This window comes from Bos indicus, chromosome 23 (genome assembly GCF_029378745.1).
Source record: "Bos indicus isolate NIAB-ARS_2022 breed Sahiwal x Tharparkar chromosome 23, NIAB-ARS_B.indTharparkar_mat_pri_1.0, whole genome shotgun sequence".
Lineage (NCBI taxonomy): Eukaryota > Metazoa > Chordata > Mammalia > Artiodactyla > Bovidae > Bos > Bos indicus.
The window spans coordinates 2,280,128-2,306,005 of NC_091782.1; the positions used below are offsets into that span (position 1 = coordinate 2,280,128).

General features: G+C 39.6%; 1 protein-coding gene across 2 annotated transcripts in view; it reads right to left on the reverse strand.

The window, feature by feature from the left end:
* The window catches only part of KHDRBS2 (KH RNA binding domain containing, signal transduction associated 2), a 699,109-nt gene that overhangs the window by 532,811 nt on the left and 140,420 nt on the right, over positions 1-25,878 (reverse strand). For both annotated transcript variants that reach the window (XM_070777723.1, XM_070777722.1), the window contains exon 2: positions 2,212-2,339. In XM_070777723.1, the coding sequence (XP_070633824.1) occupies positions 2,212-2,339 (128 nt within the window). The remainder of the gene's footprint in view (positions 1-2,211; positions 2,340-25,878) is intronic.

Sequence of the window (25,878 nt, forward strand, 5' to 3'; positions counted from 1 at the left end):
CACTACATGTGCTACAGCTTACAGTACACAGCAAATACAGCTCAGGCTGAGTGCTTATAATCTTACCCCACAGCAGAGAATCATCACTTTAGAAATAATATACCTTTATCAAAAGGTTGATTTTAATTTTATTGTTACAGTATAAAAAGCAAAAACAAATGTAGGTCAAGTTGATAGATGATTGTGTTTGTCAGTATTCTTTTTTATGTAAAAGGTTCTAATATATGAAATTCATATCATTCATAAATAATTTGTTTGGCATTATATTCATAGAAACTGTACATTTTCTAAGGCATACATTGTTATTTGATAATATTCCGTAAAACTATTAATCATTAGGAGCTATTATTTTTCATAATCTTCCACATTATACATGAAAAAGTAATGCAAAATGTGAGCATTACGGGGAAGGAGGAGGGAGGAGGGTTCAGGACGGGGAACATGTGTGTACCTGTGGCGGATTCATGTTGATATATGGCAAAATCAATACAATATTGTAAAGTTAAAAAATAAAATAAAAAAAATGCAAAGACTCACAAAAAAATAAAGGATTTAAAATAACATCAAATTTTAAAAGTATCCCATCACTTACACCATCATTTAGCATTATTTAGGACTTGAAATGCCAGCACATCTTGATCAGAGATTCAGAGCTGCATTTTATGAGAAGTAGATACTGAGTCTATTACAAGCTTTTCCATGTCCAAAGAATAGATAAGGATTATCCCAAGAAACAGTATCAAGTAATATATATATTTAAATATATGATTCCAAGACTGAAGCTGTACTCCATCTAGACTTTAACAGTTTTAATTAACCAAGTTCCTTTAAAGAGTTACATTTGCCTTAAGACCCTATCATATTTCTACCTTATTTCATTATTACGTAAAATTTTTCATGTACATTTCTATGACAGGCCAACTTGATATTCATTAAAACAATTGTAAATTTAATAAAACTTAAATTACAAATACTGGAGAAGGCAATGGCACCCCACTCCAGTACTCTTGCCTGGAAAATCCCATGGATGGAGAAGCCTCGTGGGCTGCAGTCCATGGTGTCGCAAAGAGTCGGACACGACTGAGCGACTTCACTTTCACTTTTCACTTCTATGCACTGGAGAAGGAAATGGCAACCCACTCCAGTGTTCTTGCCTGGAGAATCCCAGGGACGGGGGAGCCTCTTGGGCTGCCGTCTATGGGGTCGCACAGAGTCGGACACGACTGAAGCGACTTAGCAGCAAATTACAAATACATATTCATTGTATGTGGTGATCTTGCAATAGTGTAAGTCTAGCTCAAAATAAGCACAAAATCCAAAAGCTTACATATCCAAAACCTCACCTGAAAGTTAAATGTTTTGATGTGCTGTTAACTTATTTGAAATAATTATAAACACACCTTCTACTTAATTATATTTACCAAAATTTATCATATTAGAAGCCATTTGGTAAACTATAGCATTTATTTCTGTACTCTTTCTTCTTAGGATAATTACATGGGCTTTCCTTCAAACTCTTCAGAAAGTTAACTACCAGCTTAAATGTTTGAGTTTCCATTTTTCTGCTTAGGCAATTTACTTGGAAAAAAAATAAGAAACTGTTTTCAACCATTGGAATATATGAACATAAATAATGAAAGCAAGCCATTGAATGCTATATTTTATAATCATGATTCTGGTGATAAAAACATCATGTAATGACAAAATATCTAATGAAAAGTTATTTTCAAGAGAATAATATCATAATCATTATATAAATGGACCCTGAATATAGAAGAGTAGAGGTTACAACCCAAGTGTCTAATAAAGATTATATTGCCTTCCTAGATAAAAAGATTCTCAGCTATTTGCCTCATGCTGTATATTTTGTAGAATTAATTCTACACTCTTATAATAAAATGTACATTTTAACATGAACCAAAACATTATTGATTGAGCATATTTGGACAAATTGCTGAACTACTTACATGTTAAATGATGAAAATATCTAATTTTGTTTCCTGTATTCACAGAATAAATTGTTGCACCCATCAACAGAAAATTATTATACTTTCAAAGAGTTTTCCTTCTTATTTGTTAGTATCATATATTTGTATATATTAATAAAATGAAGATTTGCACATTTATTTCGTAACGGCAATGAACAAAACATCATCTTATTTTCATCATTTTTTTTAATTCAATGAGGTTAAAAAGCATATATTGTAGTACCTTTGGATACTGTTTGACAGGAATCAATACCCTTTCTGAGAGCTTTATATTTTTGTTGCTGATGACATCAAGATATTTCTCTTCTTCATCTTCACTTTTTCCATCAGAACCTTGAAATTTTTCAATTTCTGAAAACAAAATTCACAAGAAAAACATTAAATGAAATGTGAAACCATTATAAATATGCTGGTTGTTCTTATTACTCCTCTTATTAAATAAGATTTTGAAGAATCTTGATAAAGGCTGAAACAGCACCTTGGTGAATCACATCAATGCCACTATTGTCTGCACAATGATCTGTTCTCAACTGAAACTAAAAAGCAGTGATTGAAGATATGACTAATGTGAAAAAAAATGTGAAGATATGGTCTAATGTGAAAAAAGGATGCATCTGATTAAAATTTAACATGTTCCAACAAAATTTGAGAAATATACCCTTGAAATATTTAAAAATATTTAAGCCAGCATAAATTTTCTAGGAAGAATGAAGAGAACAAGTATATTTTGAGGTTAAATGTTTCATTTTTATTCAAAATTGTTCCTAAGAAAACATAATTTAAAATAAAAATCATTCATTACCTATAATAGAGTAGTATAGATGAATAGAGATAAGTAGTAAAGAAAAGGCAGAGGAAAAAGAGATCAAATTGCCAACATCAATTGGATCAGCTGGATCATTGAAAAAGCGAGAAAGTTCCAGAAAAACATCTACTTAAGCTTTACTGACTATGCCAAAGTCTTTGACTGTGTATCACAACAAATTGTAGAAAATTCTGAAAGAGATGGGAATACCAGACCACCTGACTTGACTCTTGAGAAATCTGTATGCAGGTCAGGAAGCAACAGTTAGAACTGGACATGGAACAAGAGACTGGTTCCAAATCAGGAAAGGAGTACATCAAGGCTGCATATTGTCACCCTGCTTATTTAACTTATATGCAGAGTACCTCATGAGAAATGCTGGGTTGGATGAAATACAAGCTGGAATCAAGATTGCAGGGAGAAATATCAATAACCTCAGATATGCAGATGACACCACCCTTATGGCAGAAAGTGAAAAACTAAAGAGCCTCTTGGTGAAAATGAAAGAGGAGAGTGAAAAAGTTGGCTTAAAACTCAACATTCAGAAAACTAAGATCATGGCATCCAGTCCCGTCACTTAATGGAAAATAGATGGGGCAATAGTGGAAAGAGTGAGAAACTTTATTTTGGGGGGCTCCAAAATCACTTCAGATGGTGACTGCAGCCATGAAATTAAAAGATGCTTGCTCCTTGGGAGAAAATTTATGACCAACTTAGACAGCATATTAAAAAGCAGAGACATTACTTTGCCAACAAAGGTCCATCTGGTCAAAGCTTTGGTTTTTCCAGTAGTCATGTATGGATGTGAGAATTGGACTACAAAGAAAGCTGAGTGCCAAGCATTGGTGCTTTTGAATTCTGGTATTAGAGGAGACACTTGAGAGTCCCTTGGACTGCAAAAAAGACCCAACCAGTCTATCCAAATGGAAATAAGTCATAAATATTCATTGGAAGGACTGATGCTGAAGCTGAAACTCCAATACTTTGGCCACCTGATGCGAAGAACTGACTCATCTGAAAAGACCCTGATGCTGGGAAAGATTGAAGGCAGGAAGAGAAGGGGATGACAGAGGATGAGATGGTTGGATCTCAACACTGACTCAATGGATATGAGTTTTAATAAACTCCAGGAGTTTGTGATGGGCAGGGAATCCTGGCATACTGCAGTCCATGGGGTTGCAATGAGTCAGACACAACGGTGTGACTGAACTGAATTGAACTGTACTGAACTGGGAGATAAATAGTGCGATACCATATACCCCAAACAAACTTAAATACAATTAAAAAGGGGATATCATGAAATAGTCCTATAAAGAATTAAATCTGTAATTGATGTCACTCATATTCATCAACATGAAATTACCTACCTAGAGGTTTAAGAAGAACTGGTAACTTTCCCTATAAGAATGCTCCCAGGAGAAGAAGATGGCATAGAAGGCAGATGTGGAGTGCATCTCTCTCCAGGGATACATCATGAATCCACCTTCAGATACAGAAATGCATGCAGAACATCAGGTGAGAGCAGGCAGGAGTGCCTGACCAGTGAAAAAGAAAATATAGACCCACACAAAACTTGGTAAGACAAAGGAATTAGGGGGGACTAATTCTAGGACTGGACCTGCCCTCGGCAGTGGGGGAAACTGAAGCAGGGGTCCAATCCCCAGAGAGGGGCAATTGTCTAAGTCAGAAGAGAAACATTTAAGGCTGAGAGTGAAATAGGTGATCTGTGGCAGCCTAAATGGAATGAGAATCAGACAGTCCTTGCCACAGTCATTCATACACGAGGCAGGAACACGGATCTCCTGGAAGTGGCAGTGGCTGGGAACTGTAGTTTAGGGATTGTGGAGCAGTCCCAGGGCGAGGGCTGCTGTTGACTGTGGAGAGATGGATAGAGGGGATGTGAGGGAGAAGATCGTGGTTGGAAATGCCTATGGAACAAAGCTAGGCAGCCATGGAAGGCAATACAGATGAGTGACGCGTAGGGGGTGGAGCCATCACAATAGCCTCTCTCTCTCCACACGAAAGTATCAGCAGCTGAACATTAGAGAGGCTGGCCCACCAAATGTCTGACACACTGAACTACAGAGCAGAACCCCACCCATGGTGCTCCTTTCAGTGACTGATGGGCCAAACTACAGAGTAGGACCCAAGTTGGGGGACCCCTCTCTGCGACTGACACTCAGAACAACAGAGAAGGACCCCAGGCAAGGGAATCTTCTAAATGCCTGAACGGGCGGACCTAGAGAGAAAGACTGGCCAGAGAGGTCTTCCAATCCCCAGCTACAAGAGGCTCGAAAAAAAGACTCTGATAGGGCCATAACTCCTGCCACAGAGGCAGTCTGTGTCCCTGCACACTCTTCGCCACCAGGGTCTCCACAAGCCAAGAAGCGGCACCACCTTCATGCTCAACTCTCACTGGGGAAGAGCTGCCACAGGCAAAAAAAAAAAAAAGAAGAAGAAGTCTTGTGTTTATGCACGCAGAGTCACTTCAGTCCTGTCTGACTCTGCAACCCTGTAGACTGTGGCCTGCCAGGCTTCCCTGTCAGAGAAGGGGTTCTCCAGGCAATAATACTGGGGCATATTGGCCAATACTGGTTGCCATAGGCTTCTTAGAGCACTGTATTTCTTGCTACCCTAGCCACCAACCCCCTCTGAGTACCTGGTGCTGCCAAAACCCCTGTGATCCAAGCAGCTGCACCATCTCCACACCTGGCCCTCACAGAGGCAAACCCAAGCCCTCCAGGGTAGTTTAAGGAGCTAATCCCCAGTAGACAACCCACATGCAGAAGTAGAAATAAAATCGCAATTGAAACCTGGGAGCAGTTTGGCTAAGGAAGAAGATCCAAAACCTTCAGACCATCTGTAAAAGCTGCAGATTAAATCCAGATGATCAACTAGGCAGACTCTGTGCCTATGGAATATCTAAAAGGACATTGAGAGCCCCCACAAAAGAAAATGCACTAGCTCTGATAACAGTGGACATTGGAAGTGAGAACACAGAGGAGTAGGACCATATTAGAATCTGAACAGCCTCCACAGGAGGTCCAGAGATCAGCACAGTGTTGTAGGGCATCCTAGGAAGGTGAGGTGGACTGTTATTCCCAGTGAGGGAAAGCACTCTGACAGCAGTGACTCAAGAAAACCGTTTATTATACTTATTTTTTGACGTGTTTTGTAGATTCTTTCAGATTTTTTTGCCCTTCCCCTCACCTCCGTCTTGTAGTTGCTGATTTTATTGGCACTGATAAATCTGATTAAACTTTTGAGCTTTTGTTTTTTCCCCCCAGTCACATTTATTATTGTTGCCATAAACCTCTGCCTCTACGTTGGGCTTCTGCAGTTCTGTAGAGTTTCTCTCTCTCTCTCTCTCTCTTCTTTTTTTCTTGTCTCTTTTTTAAATTTTTAAAACCAATTAATATTTTTTTCTAATTTATTCCTTTGTTCGATTTTCCTACTGTTCTTTTCCCCTTGCAGCTAAACTTTAACATATATAAATCTTCCTTATCTGCCTCTATATAACTTTGCACCACGCAGAAGCGCTGCGTCTGTGATGGACCACGAAGAAGCATGGTGGACCACCCAGAAATGCCACTGAGAGGAGCTACCCCACGCCCAAGGTCAGGGGCGGCGACCTAGAGTGCCAGGCTGCAATGGTGCAGGAGCGGCCCAGAGAAGCTATCCCACGTCCGAGGTCAGGGGCAACAGCCAAGAGGAGCTACCCCACGTCCAAGGAGTGGCAGCTGTGTGGGTACAGAAGGGTTGCGAGGAGCTATTCCATATTCAAGGTCAGGAGAAACGACCTCATTCAAGGTAAGGTGCAGCGGCAGCGCTTTGCTGGAGCAGCAGTGAAGAGATATTCCATATCCAAGGTAAGAGAAACCCAAGTAAGATGGTAGGTGTTGTGAAAGGGCATCAGAGGACAGATATACTGAAATCATTATTACAGAAAACTAGCCAATCTGATCACGTGGACCACAGCCTTGTCTAACTCAATGAAACTAAGCCATGCCATGAGGGGGTCACTCAAAACGGACGGGTCATGGTGGAGAGGCAAACAACTTCAGTATTCTTGCCTTGAGAACCCCCATGAACAGTATGAAAAGGCAAAATAATACAATACTGAAAGAGGAACTCCCCAGGTTGGTAAGTGCCCAATATGCTACTGGAGATCGGTGGAGAAATAATGCCAGAGAGAATGAAGGGATGGGGCCAAAGCAAAAACAATACCCAGTTGTGGATGTGACTGGTGATAGAAGTAATGTCCAATGCTGTAAAGAGCAATACTGCATAGGAACCTGGAATGTTAGGTCCATGAATCAAGGCAAATTGGAAGTGGTCAAACAGGAGACAGCAAGAGTGAACGTTGACATTCTAGGAATCAGCGAACTAAAATGGACTGGAATGGGTGAATTTAACTCAGATGACCATTATAGCTACTACTTTGGGAAAGAATCCCTTAGAAGAAATGGAGTAGTCATCACCCTAACCACTAATGCTGAAGAAGCTGAAGTTAAACAGTCTTATGAAGACCAACAAGACCTTTTAGAACTAACACCCCAAAAGACGTCCTTTTCATTATAGGGGACTGGAATGCAAAAGTAGGACGTCAAGAAACACTTGGAGTAACAGGCAAATGTGGCCTTGGAGTACAGAATGAAGCTGGGCAAAGGCTAACAGACTTTTGCCAAGAGAATGCACTGGTCATAGCAAACACCCTCTTCCAACAACATAAAAGAAGACTCTACATATGGACACCACCAGATGGTCAACACCAAAATCAGATTGATTATATGCTTTGCAGCCAAAGATGGAGAAGCTCTATACAGTCAGCAAAAACAAGGCTGGGAGCTGATTGTGGCTCAGATCATGAACTCCTTATTGTCAAATTCAGATTTAAATTGAAGCAAGTGGGGAAAACCACTAGATCATTCAGGTACGACCTAATCAAATCCCTTACGACTATACAGTGGAAGTGAGAAATAGATTTAAGAGACTAGATCTGATAGAGTGACTGAAGAACTATGGACAGAGGTTCGTGACATCATACAGGAGAGAGGAATGAAGAGGAAATTCATTTTTTTTTTTTTTTTTGAAAAAAATTCATTTTTTTCAAGGAATTTTTTTTTGAAAAAATTCATTTTTTTCAAGGAAAAAAAATGCAAAAAAGCAAAATGGCTGTCTCAGGAGGCCTTACAAATAGCTGTGAAAAGAAGAGAAGTGAAAAGCAAAGGAAAAAAGGAAAGATATATGCATCTGAATGTAGAGTTCCAAAGAACAGCAAGGAGAGATAAGAAAGCCTTCCTCAGTGATAAATGCAAAGAAATAGAGGAATACAACAGAATGGGAAAGACTAGAGATCTCTTCAAGAAAATTAGAGACACCAAGGGAACATTTCATGCAAAGATGGGTTCGATAAAGGACAGAAATGGTATGGACCTAACAGAAGCAGAAGATATTAGAAATAGGTGGCAAAAATACACAGAAGAATTATACAAAAAAGATCTTCATGACCCAGATATCATGATGGTGTGATCACTCACCTAGAGCCAGACATCCTGCAACGTGAAGTCAAGTGGGCCTTAGAAAGCATCACTACAAACAAAACTAGTGGAGGTGATGGAATTCCACTTGAACTATTTCAAATCCTGGAAGATGATGCTGTGAAAGTGCTGCACTCAATATGCCAGCAAATTTGGAAAACTCAGCAGTAGCCACAGGACTGGAAAAGGTTAATTTTCATTCCAATCCCAAAGAAAGGCAATGCCGAAGAATGCTCAAACTACCGCACAATTGCACTCATCTCACACGATATTAAAGTAATGCTCAAAATTCTCCAAGCCAGGCTTCAGCAATACATGAACTGTGAACTTCCAGATGTTCAAGCTGGTTTTAGAAAAGGCAGAGGAACCAGAGATCAAATTTCCAACATCTCCTGGATAATTGAAAAAACAAGAGAGTTCCAAAAAAAGCACCTATTTCTGCTTTATTGACTATGCCAAAGGCTTTGACTGTGTGGATCACAATAAACTGTGGAAAATTCTTTAAGAGATGGGAATAACAGACCACCTGACCTGCCTCTTGAGAAACCTAGATGCAGGTAAGGAAGCAACAGTTAGAACTGGACATCAAAGTTATGTTAGTTGCTCCGCCTTCAAATTAAAATTTTAGTTTCTAAGAAAAAAATGTTTTTCTCCTTTTTGAATTTGAATGCAGAATGCAATCTTTAATGATTAGTGCTAATAAAATGGAGTACAATATAGTAGAATAATAAACTCTCTCAAATCTATCTCATAAATAACTGATAAAGACCACTTTATTTTAGGGCTTCAGCAGTGGCTCAGGGTTAAAGAATATGCCAGCAAAGGTGGAGATGCTGGAGACATGGGTTCAATCCCTGAGTCAGGAAGATCCCCTGAAGGAGGAAATGGCAACCCACTTATAATATTCTTGCCAGGAAAGTCCCATGGACAGAGAAGACTTGTGGGCTACAGTCCATAAGGTCACAAAGAGTCAAATAATATTGGGCAGTCACTCCCTCACCACTTTATTTTAAAATCATTTAATATTCTGCATTAATAACTATTAAATCAACAATCTCTACTAATTTAAATTTTTTTGAGCTCTGTTTGTGGTTTTTGGAGTCAAATTTGAGTGCTAAAATAGCTTTGTCACTTGCTGTGGTGGTTTAGTCACTAAGTCATGCCCGACTCTTGCAACCTCATGGACTATCATGCCTGACAAGTCTCCTCTGTTCATGTGATTTTCCAGGAAAGAATACTGGAGTGAGTTGACATTTCCTTCTACAGGGGATCTTCCCAACACAGGAATTGAACTCAGGTCTCCTGCATTGCAAGCAGATTCTTTAATGACTGAGCTATAAGGGAAGTTCCTCTTGCTATTAAGCAAGTTAATTAGCCTCAGTTCCTTCTTTTTTTATTTTTTTGAGTAAAGTACATCTATCAAGTGATGACATTATATGAACTAGCATTTTGTATCTATTTCTCTGGCAATAATTATCACATTGTTTTGAGGTCATAATGTTTCATATCTGTCTCTCTATATATTATAAACTGAGCAGAAGGTTTATTTTATTTACTCTCATGGCCTCTGTACTTAGCCCAGTGACTAACAAGATAGAAATTAATCTCTAAGCCCTGTGTTTTTCACCAAAGAAAAATGAAATGGGTCATTTCTTATAAGTCAGAGCTTAAATGATGAGGGATAACCTTCAGTTCAGTTCAGTTCAGTCGCTCAGTTATGTCTGACTCTTTGTGACCTCATGAATTACAGCACACCAGGCCTCCCTGTCCATCACCAACTCCCAGAGTTCACTCAAACTCACATCCATTGAGTCCATGATGCCATCCAGCCATCTCATCCTCTGTCGTCTCTCGGGAGCCACTTTAGGCATTACTGACAAAATGGAGGCACGGCCCCAGCCCCCTTTCCTCATTCCTCAGGCACGGACCTGGGATGAAGGAGTTAGGCCTTGTAATTCTGACTTGTTTTTTCCTCTCCTTGGCTGAGTTGACTGAAAAGGAATATTAAGGTGCTTATTGTTCTTGAGAGGAGCATGAGAAGGCACAAAGCCTTCTGCAGCTGTGCTCAGAGAATAATTAATAAAGTTAATCATTGACATTTGTTTAAGGACTTTTACAAAAGAGTCTTCCAGGATGAGCACATAGGCCACAGCTTGAGGCCATGGGACGGATTGCTATCTGAAGCCTATTATTTGTGAGGAAAATGTTTATGGCAAAGGAATTTACTGCATTTAGGGCTTAGAAATAATTAAAATAGTTAGAAGTTAAAGATATAAGGAATGTTGTAAAGTTAGCACATTTTACTATAGCTTATAGAAGTTAGGAATTTTTAGAGACACTATAACTAGAATCCCTTTTAAGAGATAGTGAGCTCAGGATGTTAGGCGCAAACGGGATTTAGGAAGATAAATAGTAAACTGAGGAATATAGCATGAGTTACAATGTAATCACAAGTTAACTATAGGACACATAAGAGGAAGTAGATAACAGATGGTAAAGCTGATTTCGAGAGAATCACTGAAGCAGGAACTCTGAAGAGCAACAATGATTTATGGAGATAATAAATCTGGGTTAAGGGGAACTGAAAATGTCAAACCTCTGACCTAATGTTTTTGTAAAAGTATAAAAGATAATCTTAAACTTGAAATAAATAGGCAGTCCAAGAAAATAGAGGCTGCCTCATTTTCCTTGCCGACACCGTCCATCTCTTCAGGTTGATTCCTTGGCTGCTGGAGCTGGACTCCAGCAGTCGTCCCCTTTTCCTCCTGCCCCCAATCCCTCCCAGCATCAGAATCTTTTCCAATGAGTCAACTCTTCGCATGAGGTGGCCAAAGTACTGGAGTTTCAGCTTCAGCATCATTCCTTCCAAAGAACACCCAGGACTGATCTCCTTTAGAATGGACTGGCTGGATCTCCTTGCAGTCAATGGGACTCTCAAGAGTCTTCTCTAGCACCGCAGTTCAAAAGCATCAATTCTTCGGCACTCAGCTTTCTTCACAGTCCAACTCTCACATCCATACATGACTACTGGAAAAACCATAGCCTTGACTAGACGGACCTTTGGTGGCAAAGTAACGTCTCTGCTTTTGAATATGCTATCTAGGTTGGTCGTAACTTTGCTTCCAAGGAGTAAGCGTCTTTTAATTTCATGGCTGTAATCACCATCTGCCGTGATTTTGGAGCCCCCAAAAATAAATTCTGACACTGTTTCCACTGTTTCCCCATCTATTTCCCATGAAGTGATGGGACCGGATGCCATGATCTTCGTTTTCTGAATGTTGAGCTTTAAGCCAACTTTTTCACTCTCCACTTTTACTTTCATCAAAAGACTTTTTAGTTCCTCTTCACTTTCTGCCATAAGGGTGGTGTCATCTGCATATCTGAGGTTACTGATATTTCTCCTGGCAATCTTGATTCCAGCTTGTGTTTCTTCCAGCCCAGCGTTTCTCATGATGTACTCTGCATATAAGTTAAATAAGCAGGGTGACAATATACAGTCTTGAAGTACTCCTTTTCCTATTGGAACCTTACATGTGAACAATGATGGCAGGAAAGCAGATGTAAATAATGGATCACTCAGATACAAGGTCAGCAGATCGAGTGGATAACTTAAGACATGGGAAGTGGTTCTTAAACATGGAATAATATGTTCCTTTTCATTGTAGGCAAGAATATTTCAGATCCACTGAAAATAAATTACTAGTAAAAATTTGCAAGTAATTTAAACCTACCTACACAAGTAATTATTTTGGTGAATGAAATAAAAAGTGGTAAAATTGATTATAAAATAATCAAAGTGGTTTTCAACAAGATACATCATAATACAGTTAGCTATTTTAATTACTATTAATGCATTTTAAGACCCTGAACATACTAAAACTGAAACCATCAGATACCACTCTGCCCTAAGTGTCAGCTCACCAGTCCTCTCCCCACGGAACATATAGCATGGCTCCCAGGGAGCTCTGTTCAGGCCCCCACCTATCACTTACTTCTCATGTCATACATTCAGTCAGTACATTTCAGCCCTCACACCAGGCATGTCTTAACCCTGTGGCTGTGAACAAATCAATGTTGCACTCTGGGCCTCATCTTTTCCTGCTCACAACTAATTCACCAACCCTTAAATGGCATTCAAATTTTATAAAATCTTAGTATATTCTAAACTTCACAGACCTCCTGACACAGTATTGTACCTGTCACCTATTAGCTGTATAGCACTTGGCATCAGGGATGATGATAGCTATTGCTTTCTACAAAGTTTCTATATGCCAAGAAGTAGTCTAATTCTTCCCCTTAGCTAGTTCATTTAATCATTTTACTTAAATTTTCTGTCATGCTGCTCACTTCTAAAAATGGGTTTAAAATCTCCATAAAGTTCTTGTGAGGCTTAAATGAATCAAGTCATTAAAATAACTTAGAGCATTACATGCACATAATAAAGGCATGATAGCATGATAAATGTTAGTTATTATCATCCTATTTCCTTGTATTTGGGGCTGGACACAAGCCTTCATAGAACTCTATCCCATTATTCAAATGGAAGATCATGAAGCCAATGTTGTATTTCACATGATTACACCATGTATTCAGGGACACTTAACATGAGGACAAATCCATTAATCATACTTAAAAGTTTGCTGAATTAGACTAATAACATATTGTTCTTGTATTGTTGTGAGAAGCAGTGTCTGACTATTTGAGACCCCGTGGACTGTACCATGCCAGGTTCCTCTGTCTACCACTATCTCCTGGAGGTTGTTCAAATTCGTGTCCATTGAGTTGGTGATGCTATCTAACAATCTCATCCTCTGCCACCCTCTTCTTTTACCTTCACTCTATCCTAGTATCAGGGACTTTTCCAGTGAGTTTGCTCTTTGAATGAGGTGGCCAAAATATTAGAGCTTCAGCAACAGTTCTACCAAGGAATATTCAGGGCCGATTTCCTTTTGGATTGGTTGGTTTGATCTCCTTGCAGTCCAAGGGATTGTCAAAAGTCTTCTTCAGTACCACTAATTCAAAAGCATCAAATTTTCATATCTAAGCCTTCTTTTCAGTACAAATCTCATATCTGTACATGACTACTGGAAAAACTATAGCTCTGACCATATGAAATATGTCACCAAAGCGATGACTCTGCTTTTTAATATGCTGTCTAGTTTTGTCATAGCTTTCCTTCCAGGGGCAAGTATCATTTAATTTCATGGCTACAGTTAATGTCCACAGTGATTTTGGAGGTCAAGAAAATAAAATCTGTCAATGCTTCCACTTTTTCTGTTTCTATTTGCCATGAAGTGATGGGACCAGAAGACATGATCTTAGTTTTTTGAATGTTGAGTTTCAAGCCAGCATTTTTAGTTTCCTCTTTCAGCCTCATCAAGAGGCTCTTTAGTTCCTCTTCACTTTTTGCCATTAGAGTGGTGCATATCTGAGACCATTGATATTTCTCCTGGCAACCTTGATTCCAGCTTGTAATTCATCCAGCTCATCTTTACATGTACTAAACATAGAAGTTAAATAAGCAGGAAGATGATATACAGCCTTTACGTACTTCTTCCCCTATTTTGAATCAGTCCATTGTTCCGTGTCTGGTTATAACTGTTGCTTCTTGTCCTACATACAGGTTCCTCAGAAGATAGGTAAGGTGGTCCAGTACTCCCGTTCCTTTAATAATTTTCCACAGTTTGTTGTGATCCACACAGTCAAAGGTTTTAGCATAGTCAGTGAAGCAGAAGTAGATATATTTTCTTGAATTCCCTGCTTTCCTCATGATCCAATGCACACTGGCAATTTGATTTGTTTCCTCTGCCTCTTTGAAATGTAGCTTATACAACTGGACTTTTCAGTTCATGTACCCCTGAAGTCTAGGTAGAAGGATTTTAAGCACAACCTTGCTAGCATGTGAAATGAGCACAATTGTACAGTAGTTTGAACATTCTTTGGCACTGGCTTTCTCTGAGACTGGATTGAAAACTTACATTTTCTGTCCTGTGGCCACTGTCAGAATATTTCAAATTTGCTGAAATATTGAGCACAACACGTTAACAGCACCGTCTTTTAGGATTTTCAATAGCTCAGCTGGAATTCCATCACCTCCACTAGGTTTGTTTGTAGTAATGATTCCTAAGGCCCAATTGACTTCTCACACGAGGATATCTGGTTCTAGGTGATTGAACACACCAGTGCTTACCAAGGGCATTAAGAACTGTCTTGTATAATTCTTCTGTTTATTCTTGCCACTTCCTCTAATCTCTTCTGCTTCTGTTAGGTCCTTACTCTTTCCATACTTCATCATGCCCATCCTTGCATGAAATGTTCCCTTGAATCTCAAATTTTCTTGAAGAGATCTCTAGTCTTTCCCATTCTATAGTTTTCCTCCATTTCTTTTCATTGCTCATTTAAGAAGACCTTCTTATCTTCCTTGGGCTTCCCTTGTGTCTCAGCTGGTATAGAATCCGCCTGCAATGTAGGAGACCTGGGTCCGATCCCTGGGTTGGGAAGATCCCCTGGAGAAGGGGAAGGCTACCCACTCCAGTATTCTGGTCTGGAGAATTCCATGGACAGTATAGTCAATGGGGTCACAAAGAGTTGGACACAACTGAGTATAAATGCTGTGCATATCTCATCTTCCCTTGCTATTCTCTGGATCTCGGCTTTCAGTTGGGTGTATCTTTCCCTTTCTCCATTGCCTTTCACTTCTCTTCTTTCCTCAGCCATTTGTAGCCTCCTCAGACAACCACTTGGATTTCTTTTTCTTTGGCACGGTTTTGGTCACTGCCTCCTCTACAATGCTATTAACTTCAACCCATAGTTCTTCAGTTACTCTGTCTACTAGATCTAATCCCTTGAATCTGTTCATTACCTCAACTGTATAATCATAAGAGATTTGATTTAGGTCATACCTGAAAGGCCTAATAGTTTTCTCTACTTTGTTCAATTTAAACCTGAATTTTGCAATGAGAGTTCAAGATCTGAGCCACAGTCAGCTCCAGTAAGCTTGCTGATGGTATAGAGCTTTTCCATTCATCTGAAAAGAGCAAAATCAATTTGATATAAATATTAACCATCTGGTGATGTCCACATAGAGAACCGTTTCTTGGGTTGTTGGAAAAGCATGTTTGCTATGACCAACATGTTCTCTTGACAAGTCTGTTAGCCTTTGTCCTCCTTCATTTTGTACTCCAAGGTTCAACTTGCCTTTGACCTTGGAAGTCAAAGTATCTCTTGACTTCCTACTTTTATATTCCAATCCCTCATGATGAAAAGAACATCTTTTTAAATGTTAATTCTAGAAGATGTTGTAGGTCTTCATAGAACTGTTCAACTTCAGTTTCTTCAGCATCAGTAGTTGGTGCATAGACTTGGATTACTGTGATGGTAGTATGTCTTGGAAACAAACTGAGATCATTCTGTTATTTTTGAGGTTGCACATAGTTACTGCATTTCAAACATTTTTGTTGACCATGAAGGTGACTCCATTTCTTGTAAGGGATTCTTACCCACAGTAGTTCAGTTCAGTTCAGTTCAGTCCCTCAGTCATGTCTGACTCTTTGCGACTCCATGAATTGCAGCACGCCAGGCCTCCCTATCCATCACCACCTCCCAGAGTTCACTCAATCTCACGTTCATTGAGTCGGTGATGCCATCCAGCCATCTCGTCCTCTGCTGTCCTCTTCTCCTCCTGCCCCCAATCCCTCCCAGCATCAGAGGCTTTTCCAATGAGTTAACTCTTAGCATGAGGTGGCCAAAGTACTGGAGTTTCAGCTTCAGTATCATTCCTTCGAAAGAACACCCAGGGCTGATCTCCTTTAGAATGGACTGGTTGGATCTCCTTGCAATCCAAGGGACACTCAAGAGCTTCTCCAACACCACAGTTCAAAAGCACCAATTCTTCACCACTCAGCTTTCTTCACAGTCCAACTCTACATCTGTACATGACTACTGGAAAAACCATAGCCTTGACTAGACAGACCTTTGTTGGCAAAGTAGGTCATCTGAATTAAATTCGCCCATTCTGTCCATTTTAGTTTACTGACTCCTAAGATACTGATGTTCTTGCCATTTCCAGCTTGACCACATCATATTTACCTTGATTCATGGACATAACATTCCAGGTTTATATGCAATATTATTCTTTACAGCATTAGACTTTACTTTTACCACCAGACACGTCCACAACTGAGCATCTTTTCCACTTTGTCCAGCTGCTTCATTTTCTCTGGAATTATTAGTATTTGCCCTCCACTCTTCCACAGTAGCATATTGGACACCTTCTGACCTATGGAGCTCATCTTCTGATGTCATTTTTTTTTTTTTTTTTTTTTTTTACATTTTCGTACTGTCCATGGGGTTCTCCTTGCAAGAATACTGGAGTGGCTTACCATTTTCTCCTCCAGAGGTCACATTTTGTCAAAACTCTTCACTATGATCCGTCCGTCTTGAATGGTCCTGCTTGTGGCTCATAGCTTCACTGAGTTATGCAAGCCCCTTCACCACAAGGCTGTGATCCATGAAGGGGATCACATACCATTTTGCATGTGTTTAAAAGCTCTCATACATATTGATTTAAATTAAAAAATGGAACAAAATGAAAAAATGCATGAGGAGTATTATGCCAGTAATAACAAGTATAGGATGTAGACTAAATCTGCTGAAACATCATCAAAAACACATTAACTTTGGATAGTACTGTCATCTAAGGGTGGACGATTGCACTTCATGAAAAGCAGGAGTGCAAGTTCCCTTCTTTTTTTAACCTTGTCAACTGCCAGACACAAAGTCTTACAAATTAAGGTTAGTGTCTTTTCAAAAGAAGCAAGTATTTTATTGAAATGTGTTCTGAATATATTTCAGGCACAGTCCTACTTTGAATGCATGCAAGGTTTGATTTTAGTTCTTAAGTTAAACACACATAGAATTGCACACAACAGAACAGTGCAGGATATATATTTCTGCTTGCTGAGCAACTATAATGTCACCATACAGGAAAGCGAGAAAGAAGTTCACATCTCTAACCTGCTGCTTGGATGTGGGTCCATGAAGCATCACTCTGACAAAGGCCATGTGACTTACTGGAAAATTTGGAAAGTAAGCCGGTTGCTTATCCTATTTCCTCAGCTCTGTACTCAGGGCAAGGAATTTTCCAAGTAATTTGTATGTATTGTCAGAGAAGGCAATGGCACCCCACTCCAATACTCTTTGCCTGGAAAATCCAATGGATGGAGGAGCCTGGTAGGCTGCAGTCCATGGGGTTGCTAAGAGTCAGACACAACTGAGCGACTTCATTTTCACTTTTTCCTTTCATGCATTGGAGAAGGAAATGGCAACCCACTCCAGTATTCTTGCCTGGAGAATCCGAGGGGCAGTGGAGCCTGTTGGGTTGCCAGTCTATGGGGTTGCAGAGTCGGATATGACTGAGGCGACTTAGCAGCAGCAATTGTATCTATTCTAACACTCAAACCTCACTTTAACTCAATATAACAGTCCCAGTTACTACTTTAGTATACAAAAAGGAAACCCCAAGATTAATATCCCCAGTTGCATGGCTAGCAATGTAATGCACAGGGATTTGAATCTCAAAGCTCACATAATTTTTTTAAGCATATTTTCACAGTTTTTTTTTTTAATTTAAATTTATTTTAATTGGATGTTAATTACTTTACAATATTTTATTGGTTTTGCCATACATCAATATGAATCCACCACGGGTATACACGTGCTCCCCATCCTGAACCCCCCATCCACCTCCCTCCCTGTACCATCCTTCTGGATCATCCTAATGCACCAGCCTCAAGCATCCTGTATCCTGCATTGAACCTGGACTGGCGATTCATTTCTTATATGATATTATACATGTTTCGATGCCATTCTCCCAAATCATCCCACCTTCTCCCTCTCCCACAGAGTCCAAAAGACTGTTCTATACATCTGTGTCTCTTTTGCTGTCTCGCATACAGGATTATCGTTACCATCTTTCTAAATTCCATATATATGCGTTAGTATACTGTATTGGTGTTTTTCTTTCTGGCTTACTTCACTCTGTATAATCGGCTCCAGTTTCATCCACCTCGTTAGAACTGATTCAAATGTATTTTTAATGGCTGAGTAATACTCCATTGTGTAAATGTACCAAAGCTTTCTTATCCATTCATCTGCCGATGGACATGTAGGTTGCTTCCATGTCCTGGCTACTATAAACAGCGCTGTGATGAACATTGGGGTACACGTGTCTCTTTCAGTTCTGGTTTCCTCAGTGTGTATGCCCAGCAGTGGGATTGCTGGGTCATAAGGCAGTTCTATTTCCAGTTTTTTAAGGAATCTCCACACTGTTCTCCATAGTGGCTCTACTAGTTTGCACTCCCACCAACAGTGTAAGAAGGTTCCCTTTTCTCCACACCCTCTCCAGCATTTATTGCTTGCAGACTTTTGGATGGCAGCCATTCTGACTGGTGTGAAATAGTACATTATAGTGGTTTTTATTTGCATTTCTCTGATAATGAGTGATGTTGAGCACCTTTTCATGTGTTTGTTAGCCATCTGTATATATGTCTAAAGACCTATATATAGAAAACTATAAAACACTGGTGAAAGAAATCAAAGAGGACACTAATAGATAAGAGAAATATACCATGTTCATGGATGGAAAGAATCAATATAGTGAAAATGAGTATACTACCCAAAGCAATCTATAGATTCCATGCAATCCTTATCAAGCTACCAATGGTATTTTTCACAGAGCTAGAGCAAATAATTTAACAATTTGTATGGAAATACAAAAAAACCTAGATTAGCCAAAGCAATCTTGAAAAAGAAGAATGGAACTGGAGGAATCAACCTGCCTGACTTCAGGCTCTACTACAAACTACAGTCATCAAGACAGTATGGTACTGGCACAAAGACATAAATATAGAACAATGGAACAAAATAGAAAGCCCAAAGATAAATCCACACACCTATGGACACCTTATCTTTGACAAAGGAGGCAAGAATATACAATGGAGAAAAGACAATCTCTTTAACAAGTGCTGCTGGGAAACTGGTCATGTACTTGTAAAAGAATGAAACTAGAACACTTTCTAACACCATATACCAAAATAAACTCAAAATGGATTAAAGATCTAAACATAAGACCAGAAAATAAAAAACCGCTAGAGGAGAACATAGGCAAAACACTCTCCAACATACATCACAGCAGGATCCTCTATGACCCACCTCCCAGAACACTGGAAATAAAAGCAAAAATAAACAAATGGGACCTAATTAAAATTAAAAGCTTCTGCACAACGAAGGAAACTAAGCAAGGTGAAAAGATAGCCTTCAGAATGGGAGAAAATAATAGCAAATGAAGCAACTGACAAAGAACTAACCTCAAAAATATACAAGCAAGTCCTGCAGCTCAATACCAGAAAAATAAATGACCCAATCAAAAAATGGGCCAAAGAACTAAATAGACATTTCTCCAAAAAAGCTCACATTTTTTATAACAAGAGTCCCTCACCCTCTCTCTCATTCAGCCCTTCTGTGTGCCAGGCACCATTCCAGGAACTAGATGCACTGTGATGAAGTAGTCAGAACCCCTTTGCTCTTGAATCCTCTAGACAAATGAGGTAGGAATGAAAGAATAAGTAAATTAATATATAATTGGCATAGGCGTAAGTGATTCAAAGAACAATGCAGGATAACATAAAGAAAGTGGGGGGAATGGTGTGATATTTAGAAGGGGTGACTTAGAAAAGCCTCTTTGAGGAAGTAATAGTTTATCAGAGACCTGGATTAAGTACAGGGGTGTGCTCACGAATATCTGGCAGCCAAGTTTTACAGGCAGAGGGAACTGGAAAGAATATGGAATCATAAGAAGTTGTCAGAGGACAGCATGATTAAAGGAGAGATTATACATGAGAAAATGGCAGATGATGAGGTGGTGGAGGCAGGCAGGGTCACGTCATGAAGCCCAGAGAGCTCACAGAGTTTCAGTGACTAGAATACAGCAGAGGTGATGGTGGATGACTTCCGAGACTAAGTCACAGGAGGCTAGGGGTTAGTCTTGACCCTCGTGGTGGGGTTGCAGGTCTAGAGAGAGTCAGCTACCCTGCCTTGAGTGTGCTCTCCTAACAGCCCTGTCAGAAAGCCACTCTGGAGGCAGAAGCTCTGCCCCCAGTAAATCCTGGCAATGCTTACAGCTTCTTCAGAGACTCTAAGTAGAACCACCCATCTAAGGTTCTTCCCAAGTCCTCATTTACATAAAAGGTGAGAAGATGTTATGTTTTGAGGTAATTTGTTAGGTAGCAAAAGAATACATTTTGATACAGAATTTTTATTTTATAAGTATATGTAAATATTTTGAAGAGTCTTATTGCAGTTGTCATCAAATTTGTGTTTTTCTTAAGGATTTTATTGGGGTATAGTTGATTTACAATGTTGGGTTAGTTTCAGGTATAAAGCAAAGTAAATCATTTATATATATACATGTATCCAAATCTTTTTAGATGATTTTCCCCTATAGGTCATTAAAGAGTATTGGATAGAGTTCCCTGTGCTATACAGTTGGTCTTAGTTATTTATTTCATATATACTATTGTGTATATCTGTGGACAAGAATTCCATAGAAGAAATGGAGTAACCTCATAATCAACAAAATAGTCCAAAATGCAGTACTTGCATACAACCTCAAAAGTGGCAGAAAGATCTTGGTTGGGTTCCAGGGCAAACTATTCAACATCACAGTAATTCAAGTCTATGCCCCAACCACAGATGCCAAAGAAGCTGATATCAATCAGTTCTATGAAGACCTAGAAGACCTCCTGGAACTAACACACACAAAAATGTCCTATTCAACATAGGGGGCTGGAATGCAAAAGTAGAAAGTCAAGAGATACTTGAAGTAACAGGCACGTTTGGCCTTATAGTACAAAATGAGGCAGGGCAAGAGCTAACAGAATTGTGCATGAATTTTCAGCAACACAAGAGATGACTTCACATGTGGACATCACCAAGTGGTCAATACCGAAATCAGTTGGATTACATTCTTTGTAGCCGAAGATGGAGAAGCTGTATACAATCAGCAAAAACAAGATCCAGAGCTGACTGTGTCTCAGATCATCAGTTTTTCATAACAAAATTCAGGTTTAAACTAAAGAAAGCAGGAAAAACCACAAGGCCAGCCAGGTATGACTTAAACCAAATCTCGTATGAATATACAATGGAGGTGAAGAGTAGATTCAAGGGATTAGATCTAGTAAACAGAGTGCCCAAAGAACTATGGACATAGATCTGTGATATTGTATAGGAGGCAGCAAACAAAACCATACCAAAAAATGGAAAAGCAAGAAGGCTAAATGGTTGTTTGAGAAGGCTTTACAGATAGTGGGTGAAAGAAGAGAAGTGAAAAGAAAGGGATAAAGGGGAAAGTACACCCAACTAAACATGAAATTCCAGAGACTAGTGGGGAGAGAAAAGAAAGCCTTCTTAAATAAACAATGCAAAGAAATAGAGGAAAACAACAGAAGGGGAAAAACCAGAGATCTCTTTAAGAAAACTGGAAATATCAAAGGCACATTTCATCCAAAGATGGGCACAATGAAGGACAGAAATGGTAACAACTTAATAGAAGCAGAAGAGAAAAAGAACAGATAGAAAGAAAACACAGAACTGTATTAAAAAGATCTTAACGACCGAGATGACCATGATGGTGTGGTTACTCACCCAGAGCCAGACATTCTGGATTGCAAAGTCAAGTGGGCCTTAGGAAGTACTGCTGTTAATAAAACTAGTGGAGGTGATGGGATTTCAGCAGAGCTATTAAAAATCATAAAAGATGATGCTATTAAAGTGTGGCACTCAATGTATCAGCAAATTTGGAAAACCCAACTGTGGCCACAGGACTGGAAAAGACTAATCCTTACCCTAATTCTCAAGAAAGGCAGTACTAAAGAATACTCAAACCACCAGACAGTTGCACTCATCTCCCATGCTAGTAAGGTTATGTTTAAAATACTACATGCTAGACTTCAGTATTATCTGAACTGAGAACTTCCAGATACCCAAGCTGGATTTAGAAAAGGCAGAGGAACCAGACATCAAATTGCCAACATTCACTGGGTCATAGAGAAAGCAAGGGAATTCGAGAAAAACATCTACTTCTGCTTCACTGACTATACTAAAGCCTTTCACTGTGTGAACCATAAAAAATCTGTGGAAAGCTCTTAAAGAGATGAGAATAACAGACCATCTTTCCTGTCCTGAGAAACCTGTATGCAGGTCAAGAATTATGAGTTAGAACCTTGTATGGGACAACTAACTGGTTCAAGGTTGATAAAGGAGTATAAAGTACTACAAATCTGTTTATTGTCACCCTATTTATTTAACTTATATGCAGAGCACATCATGAGAAATGCCAGGCTGGATGAGTTACAAGCTGGAGTCAAGACTGCCTGAAGTATCAACAACCTCAGATACGCAGATGATACCACACTAATGGCAGAAAGGAAAGAGAAACTAAAGAACCTCTTGATGAGTGTGAAGGGGGAAAGTGAAAAAGCTGGCTTAAAACTAAATATTAAAAAAAAAAAAGGCTACGATCACGGCATCCAGCCCCATCACTTCATGACAAACAGAAGGGGAAGAGGTGGAAGCAGTGACCAATTTCATCTTCATAGGCTCTAAAGTCACTGCAGACTGTACCCATGAAATTAGAAGATTATTGCTTCTTGGCAGGAAAACTATGACAGAGACAGTGTGTTAGAAAGCAAAGATATCACTTTGTTAACAAAGGTCTATGTGGTCAAGGCTATGATCCTTCCAGTAGTCATGTACAGTTGTGAGAGCTGGATCTTAAAGAAGGCAGAGAGTCGAAGAATTGATGCTTATGAACTGTGGTGTTGGAGAAGACTCTTGAGAGTCCCTTGGATTGCAAGGCGATCCAACCACTCCATCCTAAATGGAATCAGTCCTGAATATTCATTGAAAGGACTGATGCTGAAACTGAAGCTCCAACACTTTGGCCACCTGATGCAAACAGCTGACTCACTGGAAAAGACCCTGATGCTAGGGAAGATTGACAGCAGAAGGATAAGAGGATGATAGAGGATGAGATGGTTGGATGGCATCACTGATGCAATGGATGTGAACTTGGGCAAACTCAGGGAGATGGTGAGGGACGGGAAGCTTGGCATGCTACAATCCATGGGCTTGGTAAGAGTTGGACACGACTTGGTGACTGAACAACAATTATGTATATGTCAATCCCAATCTCCCAACTTATCCCTTCCCCATATCTTCCTTCCCCCTGGTAAGCATGACTTTCATTTTTACATTTGTAATTCTACTTATGTTTTATAAATAAGTCATTTTTACAATAGTTTTATATTCCACATGCCAATATAAGCAATATCATATGATATTTATCTTTCTCTGTTTGACATTTAAGTCAGTATGCTAATTTCTAGATTGACCCATGTTGCTACAAATGGCATTACTTTGTTCTTTTTATGGCTGAGTAATATTCTATTGCATATATGTACATATCCTTTTATCCATTTCTCTACTGATAGACATATAGCTTGCTTCCAAACTTTGGCTATTATGAATAGTGCTGCTATGAACATTGGGGTGCATTTATCTTTTGAATTATGATTTTCGTTGCATATATGCCCAAGAGAGGGGTTGCTAAGTCTTATGGTAGCTTTAGTTTTAGTTGTTAAAGGAACCTTCTTAGTGGCTGTGTCAATCTACATTCCCACCATCAGTGCTTGGTGGGAATGTACCGTTCCCACCAGTGCAACACCTGCACCGTTTTTCTCCAGAAAAGGTGTTGCACATTTTCTCCACATCCTCTTCAGCATTTATTTTTTGCAGATTTTTTAATGATGGCCATTCTGACCAATGTGAGGTGATATCTAATTGTAATTTTGATTTGCATTTTTCTAAGTGAGGTTGACCATCTTTTCATGTGCTTTTTGGCTAACGGTATGTCTTCATTGGAGAAACATCTTATTAGATCTTTTGCACATTTTTTTATTGGGTTGTTTGTTTTTTCATATTAAGTGTTTGGATTGTACCACAGTGTTTTGATGATTATAGATTTGTAATATAGTCTGAAGTCAGGGACTCTATTTCTCCAGCTCTATTTTTCTTTTTCCTTAAGATTTTGGCGATTTGGGGTCTTTTTTCATACAAATTGTAAATTTTTTTGTTCTAATTCTGTGAAGAATGACATTACTAATTGCCCTGAATCTGTAGATTGCTTTGAGTAGTATATTGACTTTTAACAATATTGATTCTTTAAATAAAAGAATGTGGTATATCTCTCCATCTGCTTGTGTCATATTTTATTTCTTTCACCACTACCCTATAGTTTTCAGAATGCAGGTCTTTTGCTTCCTTGCTGCTGATATTGCTGCTAAGTTGCCCCAGTTGTGTCCGACTCTGTGCGACCCCACAGACGGCAGTCCACCAGGCTCCCCCATCCCTGGGATGCTCCAGGCAAGAACACTGGAGTGGGATGCCATTTCCTTCTCCAATGCATGAAAGTGAAAAGTGAAAGTGATGTCGCTCAGTCGTGTCTGACTCTTAGTGACCTCATGGACTGCAGCCTACCAGGCTCCTTTGTCCATGGGATTCTCCAGGATAGGGTACTGCAGTGGGGTGCCATTGCCTTCTCCTTAGGTAAGTTCATTTACCGTCGTTTTATTTTTTAATGCAATGGTAAATGGGATTGTTGCCTTAATTTCTTTCTGATCTTTCATTGTTTGTGTGTGTGTGTGTGTGTGTGTGTGTGTGTGTAACATGTGTGCTCAGAGTCACTCAGTTCACTTCAGTTCAGTCACTCAGTCGTGTCCAACTCTTAGCAACCCCATGAATTGCAGCATGCCAGGCCTCCTTGTCCATCACCAACTCCCAGAGTTCACTCAGATTCACGTCCATCAAGTCAGTGATGCCATCCAGCCATCTCATCCTCTGTCGTCCCCTTCTCCTCCTGCCCCCAATCCCTCCCAGCATCAGAGTCTTTTCCAGTGAGTCAACTCTTCGCATGAGGTAGCCAAAGTACTGGAGTTTCAGCTTTAGCATCATTGCTTCCAAAGAAATCCCAGGTCTGATCTCCTTCAGAATGGACTGGTTGGATCTCCTTGCAGTCCAAGGGACTGTCAAGAGTCTTCTCCAACACTACAGTTCAAAAGCATCAATTCTTCGGTCCTCAGCCTTCTTCACAGTCCAACTCTCACATCCATATGTGACCACAGGAAAAACCATAGTCTTGACTAGACGAACCTTTGTTGGCAAAGTAATGTCTCTGCTTTTGAATATGCTATCTAGGTTGGTCATAACTTTCCTTCCAAGGAGTAAGAGTCTTTTAATTCCATGGCTGCAGTCACCATCTGCAGTGACTTTGGAGCCCCAAAAAATAAAGTCTGACACTGTTTCCACAGTTAACCCATCTATTTCCCATAAAGTGATGGGACCATGGATGCCTTGATCTTCGTTTTCTGAATGTTGAGCTTTAAGCCAACTTTTTCACTCTCCACTTTCACTTTCATCAAGAGGCTCTTTA